The sequence below is a fragment of the Leguminivora glycinivorella genome, chromosome 5 (assembly GCF_023078275.1).
Source record: "Leguminivora glycinivorella isolate SPB_JAAS2020 chromosome 5, LegGlyc_1.1, whole genome shotgun sequence".
Lineage (NCBI taxonomy): Eukaryota > Metazoa > Arthropoda > Insecta > Lepidoptera > Tortricidae > Leguminivora > Leguminivora glycinivorella.
In genome coordinates, this window is record NC_062975.1 from 12,377,917 (window position 1) to 12,387,796 (window position 9,880).

Consider the following 9,880-nt stretch of genomic DNA (forward strand, 5'->3'; position numbering starts at 1 on the left):
TTAAACGAAAACTGAAACGAATGTTCCTTTGGACTAAGTTTGTTACATGTCGTTCACGATTTTCATATTACAGTAGGTAACTGTATAAAATAAAAACAAATACCTAAGGTCATTATGGATTACAATAAAAAACATTTACGTATTCGAGCATAGGTATAATAAAATGTGTTTCAAACTTAACTTTTAACAAATTGGCAGTGTAAAATTACAATATGATGTATGTATAGGTACGTATAATATAAATTGTAACAAAAATATACATTTACTTATGAGTTATTTACACGATAATTAGCATTTGAAATAGGTACCATGATTTCATAAAAATACCCAAGTTTAAACTTAGAACTACACGCGGCGACGGGAAACTAGCGAATTAAACCCTGTATAAATAACATAGGTACATTAATATTCAAGGTTTTTATACATTTTGAACGCGATAACACAAAGCATCGTGCATACAGCGCCTGGACTTTATTGTGCAACGTAGGGCGGAAGTATCGCAAATTATCGAGAGTAAATGAGACCGCGACGGCTTGCTGCTGCGATTTAAAGGCTCGAGTTTGCAATATTTTTACGCCTGATAAGATGAGTGCAGCATACAATGTTTTTCATCACACTGCAAGAAAAGAAAGTTATGTTATAGATTATGGTTCTTTACATTTCATAACTCTCTCGGGAGAACGGTTAGCTTGCTTGCACCTTAACTTGGAAATTACGTTTTTGTGTATGATGTAAAGCATTCAGAGGATTAAATAAAAACTCTCGCCGGTTCTCACACTCGCTTCTCTTAGTCGGATTCCAAGACATCGCCCATTTTCTTCAGGTCCTTAGCGACTTCGAACTCGCAGCCCGTAGCCACGATCACGTCTTCTACCGTCACGCCTTCAGCCAGCTCGGTTAGCGTCAGGCCTTTCTCCTTGTCTACGTCGAACACCGCCTGAAAATGCAGTTTACCGTCAGTATATGCTTAGAAACGTAACTTTAGTCTGTTGATCCTACTAAAATGCGTCATAGGTAATGATATAAATAATTTGATGAAAATCCTTTGACTTAGAAAATTGTTTCTCTAGGTATTGACCTGTGTAATCTAGCCAAGCGACCTCGTCACTAGAAAATGGTGGAGACTGAAAACTTGGCACCTTTTTTTATTACTAGCTAGGTGTAAAAATATACTTGTGCTCCTCAGCAGCCTTTAAAAGGAAAAGTATCTAATAACATTATCTATTAGCTTAATTAGCTCCTTCGTGATTACTGTCCCCTGTGACCAGAGTAGAGAGAATAGAGAACTTGGTTCTGTCTGCTAAGAGGGAGAGAGACACAACGAATCACTATCTCTGTCGCTCCGTACCTTCTCAGTGATGATCATGTCGACGCAGTTCTTGCCGGTGAGCGGCAAGTTGCACTCGGGCAGGATGCGGTGACCGCCGCCTTTAGTGGTGTGTTCCATGGTGATCACTACTTTTGTTCTCGGCGCGGATACTAGGTCCATGGCGCCTCCCATTCCTTTTACCATTTTGCCCTGGAATTAAAGCATAGCAAAGAATTGTAGATTATTTAAAAAAACCGGCCAAGAGCGTGTCGGGCCACGTTCAGTGTAGGGTTCCGTAGTTTTCCGTATTTTTCTCAAAAACTACTGAACTTATCAAGTTCAAAACAATTTTCCTAGAAAGTCTTTATAAAGTTCTACTTTTGTGATTTTTTTCATATTTTTTAAACATATGGTTCAAACGTTAGAGGGGGGGGGGACACTTTTTTTTCCTTTAGGAGCTATTATTTCCGAAAATATGAGTATTATCACAAAACGATTTTAGTAAACCCTTATTCATTTTTTAATACCTATCCAACAATATATCACACGTTAGGATTGCAATGATAAAAAAAATCACTCCCCACTTTACGTGTAGAGGGGGGGGGGGGTATTTTTGCACTTTGTCGGCGTGATTGATATACATACATATTGGTACCAAATTTCAGCTTTCTAGTGCTAACGGTCACTGAGATTATCCGCGGACGGACGGACAGACAGGTATGGCGAAACTATAAGGGTTCCTAGTTGACTACGGAACCCTAAAAAGGTCGCGAGTTAGGAAAATTCCAGCGCTACTAATAATATTTCAAACCTTTCGGGAATTGCTCATCAAACGATGAAAACTTACAGGTATCATCCAGTTGGCCAAGTCACCGTACCGCGAAACTTGCATGGCGCCCAACACTGTAAGGTCGATGTGGCCGCCGCGAATCATGGCAAAACTGTCGTCGGATGAAAAGAACGATGCTCCTGAAAAGTGGTTAAAAAAAACTTATAACTTTTAAACCCGCTAGACTCGCTACAAATTTTCAAAAAAACTATATATACGAGACTTTCCGAATACGAGAGTATTAGTGTAAGCTAGGTTTACACGGGCTTAGTAGGTATTTGTCATTAGCATTAGTGATTAGGGGCTTGTCAGCAAAGTGACAATAAAATTGATTGACAAGTAACCGTCTACATAAGGGTTGTTAGAGAATAGTATTAGTTACAAGATATTGCCATGGTAACGATGTAAACTAATCACTGGAGTAGTTGAACTTCAATTGTCAGTAATGTTTACACCACTTGTAAAGTGACCAGTATTAGTATTTTTTGCCGGGGCGATAGATACTTGTCGCTTAGTAAATAGAACCGACTTCTTTTTACTTGCACTCGCAGTTGTACTAATACTAAGCACTTGTACAATGTGTTTACACGCATGTGACAAGTGCTAGTGACACGCACTAAGCCTACTAAGCCCGTGTAAACCCAGGGATTAGTGACTTGTTCCTCATCCCCTGGAGGAGTGCATGAGTTGTTCCCCGCCTCGCCTGAGTAAAACATTTTTATACATTTATTTTCTTCTAGTACGAAAATCTGCGATTTACCTGGAAGTATGGTGACAGTTTCCTTTCCAGCGTTGATGAGGTCTGCATCCACTTGATCCTCGGTTGGGACAGGTCCTAGGCCAAGAATACCATTTTCGGATTGCAGCAATACTTTGACGTTCTTGGGAATGAAGTTACTGGCCAACATTGGCATACCTGAGAATTGAATAAAAAATAATGTACTTAGAATAATTTACAGAAAGGAAAACGGTCATATTCTAAAAAAGTGTTACATATCTAATTTAAACATTAAATCGGCAACACTAAAGTTTAAATTCCACTGGCGGCAACGTTTGGTATTATGGTATTAATAACGAGCTACTCCTAGAAAAGGGTAAAAAAAAACAGTTTATATTCACCTATTCCAAGGTTCGCATGCATGCCATCCTTGAACTCCAAGGCGGCCCTTCTTATGATCCTCTCCCGCATCAGGTCTGCCGGTTTCTTCTCTTTCTGCTCTCCTGTCTTCTGCACGATTCTCCTTTCTATGCGTTTCTCGTACTTCTCACCCTTGATGACCCTGTAAATAACAGTCGGTCCTAAATATGGGATGATGCCGTGTGGTGCCGGCATCAGAAAAGAATAGCACCACCCCACCCATCTCATCCCATGGGTAGCATGGGCAGATATGCACTGAGCAAGGCTTGCCTGTATACTTCGCGGGGTCCACGCTTTCGAGACCTGTACACGCCGCCAGCGCCAACACAAAAAAATGTCCATGAGAATGTCGCTTACGAAATGGTTCTTCTTGTACCAATTACTTCAATTAAAGCTAAAGCTAGAAATATTACCAGAACAAACATTTCCAAAAATGATAAAACCTTGTTTAATATTGACTTGAAATACCTGTGTACAAATTTTGATGGCACATTTAAAAATATTTTAAGCGGGTTACTACGTCACGTGTTAAATCGATATTTAACGTTCGAATATTTTTAAATATCTTTGAGTCTCACGGGAGTTTTGTAGTTAAAATTGATGGCACATGCACAAAATCAGGGTCCAGTCCACCCCCCCAATTTCCCCAATTCAGCTATGGTGATCCTCGCCGCTCTACACACACGTAGCTGTGTAGAAGTTGCGAGCTCTCTTCCTAAAGATTAAGTTGCCATGTCTGTCTGCTTTGCAGCATTTGACAAGGACTTTCTTTATTATAGGAGAGGCTAACTGACAGATTGAATCGATATAATAGTATATTGTGCAACACGGGAGGTAAGGGGGATTTTGTCAACGAGTGTTAATAACTCACGACAGCCGCAGGCTGGAGAGAGTTATAGACACGAGTTTACAAAATCCTTACCTCCTGAGTTACACACAATATTTTTCATCACATTTGAGAGGAAAACACAGAGAAAAAAAATCATAAGGCAAAACCTTCAATGAATGGCGGTGTTGTACTGCCCGTTGCTATGGCAACGCGGTCAAGCTCAAATCGAGATGGCCGTCACAATATCCTGCCAGATTGCAGGTCACAGCAAATGTGATGAAAAATATAATTAATTACCTGTGTACAAATATCGATGGAACATGTACAAAATCTGGGTCCAGTTCATCCACAATTTCTTCAACTTCAGCTATAGTAATCCTCGCGGCTCTGCACATAGCTGGATTGAAGTTGCGAGCACTCTTCCTAAAGATTAAGTTGCCGTGTCGGTCTGCTTTCCAGGCTTTGACGAGGGCGAAGTCACCGACTATGGCTTCCTCCATTATGTAGTTGTGGCCATTGAACTGTTGGACGTGGCGGGAGGCGCTGGGAATGTCGATCTGTAAGGTAAATTATTCCAATTTTCAAACATGACTCTATTTGCACTTAGTGCATACGTAGATTCTTCAGACATTGGGCCGAAGAATTGGGCTGTAGATTCTGATATTGGTCACTCACATAATATAATATAAGGACATAAGTAAAAACGAGCCCACTCAGTAGTATGTCACAGATGAAACATAATTAGGACCCAAAGCACAGGAAATTAGAAGTTTACTTCTTAGAAATGTAGTACGGAGATTTGGTGTTAACATGAAAATTTAACTTCATGGCGCAGGAAATAGTCATCAACCGTCATGTCTGTCTGTAAATCTGTTTGTTTGTGGTAAATTTAAAAACTACTGTATTGTATTATCATGCAATTTTCACCTATTTTATTACGCCTGGGTGAGAAGCTACTGAAGCTAGTTATTTATAGTATTAGATTGCAACCCAGTAATGCAATGCAGCAAAGAAGATCAAAAGTATACTCTAAATTCACATATACCTTGCCATCCTTGGTGTACTTGATAGGCGAACCTCCCTCTTGAATAAGAGTGCCATAGCCAGTGGGAGTGAAGAAAGCAGGAATACCTGCCCCTCCAGCTCTGATCCTCTCGGCCAAGGTGCCTTGCGGAGTTAGTTCTACCTGAAATGTGTCATTTGATAGAAATTGTAAAAAAAGAATATAAGTGGAATTACTGACAAATATATGCATTGCTTTGACAGACAATAGTGATAATAATTACCTGTATTTAATTTAATACATAATTATGGTGGTCTACCACAGCTTGCGTTGCGTACTGGCGCGCAAGTCCATAACATCAAGGGTGACTATGGACTATGGAGGAGTATGGAGTCTCACGCAAGAGTTGATATGAATTTACAGACTACATAATTATTTTTTTTTCAACATATTATAAAGTAAAGTAGGTTTAAAAAAAAGAATAAAACTCACTTCCAACTCCCCTGTGAGAAACTGCCTCTCAAATTCAGCATTCTCCCCAACATAAGATGCAATCATCCTTTTGATTTGTTTGCTCTTGAGCAAAACACCTAGGCCAAAATTCTCCACTCCTACAAAATAAAAAAAAAAATCGTTGAAAGAGTTAATTAGCATGCATCACCTCTATTTTTTTTAGAATTTTATACCCCGTAGTTATAAAAATAGAGGGGGGACATACTTTTTACGACTTTGAGAGCTGATATCTCAAAAACCGTTCACTTTAAGAAAAATGTTTTTTAGAAAACTTTATATCATTTTAAAAGACCTTTCCATTGATACCCCACACGGGTATGTACATCGAAAAAAAAATTTTCATCCCTCAGTTACATGTATGGGGGCCCCACCCCCAATTCTTTTTTTTACTATTTAGTGTCATAATTTTGTAGCGGTTCATACAACACATATTCCCATCAAATTTCATCACTGTAGTACTTATAGTTTCCGAGTAAATCGGCTGTGACAGACGGACAGACGGACAGACGGACAGACGGACATGACGAAACTATAAGGGTTCCGTTTTTGCCATTTTGGCTACGGAACCCTAAAAATCGTAACAATTTAATTGAATGCTCTGCTAGAACAAGACAATTTTCTTTAACGAAAACATTTAAAAATGTTTCATCTATCTGTATGTTATAAATTTTCATGATACAGAAGTTTACTCATAGTTGGGAAAGTTCTCGTAACTTTTGAAAAACGGCTTTCAAATTACATTACTTTTATACACAATTTAAACACATCTCTTATTGAGTCAATTAAATGGTGTAATTGATCAGTTTTTTAACTACATGTAGAAAATTAGCAGAATGAAAATTGTATTGGATCCCATACATATCATGGCTTTTCTCTTTCCGAGCAGACTCTGCTACCTGCTTAATACTTGTCAACAGATCACCTGTGGCTGTCATGGCAATGGTATTTTATGGGCAGACAATATACAGCTATTAGCTTTAATTTGTAGACATATAAAATTCAATATTAAGTTAATGACAAAGTAAATGTACCTGCATTATTGGAAACAACAGTCAAACCACTGGTTTTTTGTTTATTTAAGGCCTGAATAAGATTCTCCGGAATGCCGCACAACCCGAAACCGCCGACCAGGAGTTTAGATCCATCTTTAATGTCTTTTACGGCTTCATTCACATCACTATATATTTTCCCTTTTTTACTGGAAGTGCTGTAATTTGCACACGACAGAACCTGAAAATATACATACTTATACGATAGTATTTTTTATATGTTACGCAATATCGCACGTAAATAGATGAAGATGCGTAAACAATCTTGTTGGAAGATTCCATGGTATACAGTCTATACACAAAGACTAATTTAAATAAACATTCTTTATAAGAATCTATAATGGACACTTACCTTGCTTATAGAATACAGAGGTTTTGTGTTTAACAAGCTAAATATACGGACACAATATGTCATAGGAGCCATTCTATTCAAAATTTTCGTTAAAAATTTTATTTCCGACGTTCAGCTGTTTGGCCGTACTTTGTTTTTGTTTACGTTCGTCCCTTCTTACGTCAAACTGGTCAGTGACAAATTGACAATCAAAATGTCAAAGTTGCCGGCCGGTAACAAAAAAAACGAATTTCACTGCTCACTATTGTTTCACGGCCAGAGCGTCGAACAAACTGCCGAGCGGTTGCTAAATAGAGACAATATAAAATGATAAGAAAGATATAATCACTTGTTTGCGTCTTTGGTGGGCAGGTTCGAGGTCAACGGGTAAGCAAATATACCGATCATGCCATTCGTTATGCAAATTCCACATTAATAGGTATTATAGTTGTTTACACTCTACACAGTTTATGAGTTTACACACCACACCTTCCTCAACCTGTTTTATTATTATTAAGCCACAAAAAAAAATTAGGATGCGTCTAATTTCGAAAGTCACATAAAAATCACCATTATTTCCATCTTATCAAGATTCCCCTTTCGAAATTACCCGAGCATTTCTGTAATTCAAAATTACCCCAATGCACCCTACCCATATCTACAAAAAAACGTTTTGGTAAAAAATCGGCCAAGTGTGTATAAAATTGGCACAAGGCCACACAAAATGGTACGTTTGCCTCCCAGTTTAATAATACAGTATTTTGGATTTTCGAAGCTATTACTTATTTTATATTTACTTACATTTAATCCTTTTAAATACCTACCTATATTTTAAAGACGGAATGATAGGTATGCGTATTGACGATATTTTTGACTGTAAATTGTTTTAAGTTTTAATATTACTGTAGTCTGAATACCTACATGATTCATAATATTCATATGATCTGATATACCTACTTGCCAATATTTTAAATAAAAACCCTCTTGTGTTGATGTATTCATAGCATGCACGGAGCTTAGTTTGGCCATATAAATTGCCCACGTGACCCCACCGCTGGAGCCTAGGGCTAGGCATGGGCAGACACATTAACCACGTGACCCCCCTTCCAGATTTCGAAGCTAGATCAGTCATATGTTCCATTTCTATTGACCTTTTGGCCGCATATATTGTAATCCGGCGATGTAATATATGTATTGTAAAACAATTTTTCTTAAATTGTAATAAAAGTAATAAAACAAAAGTTATATAAACGACGAACTTTATTAATTCTTAGAATATAATTACACAATATAAGAAATAGATGAAATCGTCGTAATTATTTCAGTTATTAAATATCTTTTTTTATGTATCTTAACTAGTGACTGTACAATAAATAAGCTAGTATAACGTTGGCGAAAAAATTATATACCTACTTACGGATTAGCTTAGGTAGTTGAAGTTGAATTCTGTTTTATTATTATGCAAGTCGATCATATGTTTAGTTTAATTATCCAGTGCTATGTGGCTTCATAATAAATAATAAGAGTGCAAAGTAATTTCCCTGTGTTCATTTGTCTTATGACGTCACAGATCAACCACTATAATAACATTGGAAAGTAACGACGACAAATGTATGATAGGAATGAGTTAAATTACATTACTACAAAATATGCTTACTACAGATCGATCCACAGAGCAGTCACTGCCTACTTGCCTTAAAGGTTTAATAGGTAGAACCCATAGAGCCAGCGCCGGCCCGCGCACTTGATGAGGGTAGAGCGAGTAGAGTAGTTTTGGCGCCCTTATTATTAAAATTTTTTGGAGTTCAAAGCTACCAATAACCGAGTCCTTATAGTTTCGCTATGTTCGTCTGTCATGTCATGTTACAGCCATTTGACTAATAAGTAACTAAAAAATAGCATAGGGTCACATACTAGATAGAGATAATTAACGCGAGCGAAGCGAGCGCGAAAATTTTTCCTATTATTGACAGAGGTGTTTTATATACCTACTTAAGCCCAAATGCAAATTTTTAATAGCTGTATTCACTCCCGGCCTCTCTTGCTATTTCGGACTCTGTGAGCGCCCACGCAATATAAAAATTTTTGATTTGGACATTTCCACATTTACGATTTTGGCGCCCCCTCACCATCTGGCGCCTAGAGCGGCCGCTCCACTCGCTCTTACCCTTAATCCGGCCATGCATAGAGCCACTAATATTAGCCATTAGGGGTGGCAGTCTTTATGATGGGTGCGTAGCGTAGAAAGGGGTATATTAAGGTATTTACTGCAAGACTTGTCCTAGGGCGACCAAGATTCCAAATCCGCCACTATTACAGAGGGCGACGTTCGGCCATAAAGCTAGGAACATACTACGCGGACGTCCGTCGTAAAACGACCGCGACCGCGACCTATCAGTGTGCACGGAACAAAACATCCAGAGAGCCAGATTTCGATCGGACGTCCGTGCGCTCAAGGCCACGTCCACGTCCGTCGACCGATAGTTTGCACGGTTATGTGTAATTTCATTGTCCAGATTCCCGTCCGCGGTCGATTTACGACGGACGTCCGCGTAGTGTGTTCCTAGCTTGATGCTCTGTAGCGTCTAAGTTAAGCTTTTATTTATTAACAAACATTCTACTCATAGGTACAAAACACGTATCAAAATTGAGTTATAATTTGTTCATTAGATTGCCTGTTGTTGACGTCGATACATTAAGTATGCCTGCTTTGTTGATGACCAAGATTTTAAATTTGCTTACACTATATCGATAACTATAGACAGTATAGGAAATATCAAATAGATTGTTGACAGTCACTTGTCACTTGACGTATAAAACAACATGTTAACGGGGAATTATGATGATCAGTATCTATCATATCACTTATCCAATTTGTA

At 38.3% G+C, this 9,880-nt stretch overlaps 1 protein-coding gene across 2 annotated transcripts; it reads right to left on the bottom strand.

Annotated features, from left to right (window-relative positions):
- Nucleotides 1–140: 140 nt before the first annotated feature.
- LOC125226595 (succinyl-CoA:3-ketoacid coenzyme A transferase 1, mitochondrial) lies at nucleotides 141–7,298 on the bottom strand. Of its 2 annotated transcripts, XM_048130602.1 has the most exons (11): nucleotides 7,023–7,298; nucleotides 6,653–6,851; nucleotides 5,601–5,719; nucleotides 5,151–5,291; nucleotides 4,403–4,662; nucleotides 3,258–3,418; nucleotides 2,899–3,054; nucleotides 2,157–2,278; nucleotides 1,349–1,519; nucleotides 777–937; nucleotides 141–616 (listed from the first exon to the last, which is right to left on the bottom strand). In XM_048130602.1, exons 1-10 carry the CDS (start codon nucleotides 7,092–7,094, stop codon nucleotides 788–790), a joined length of 1,551 nt encoding a protein of 516 aa, XP_047986559.1. In that variant the 5' UTR covers nucleotides 7,095–7,298; the 3' UTR covers nucleotides 141–616; nucleotides 777–787. The 2 variants fall into 2 exon arrangements, with proteins under 2 accessions (XP_047986559.1, XP_047986558.1); XM_048130601.1 differs by having other exon boundaries at nucleotides 141–937.
- Nucleotides 7,299–9,880: the final 2,582 nt, after the last annotated feature.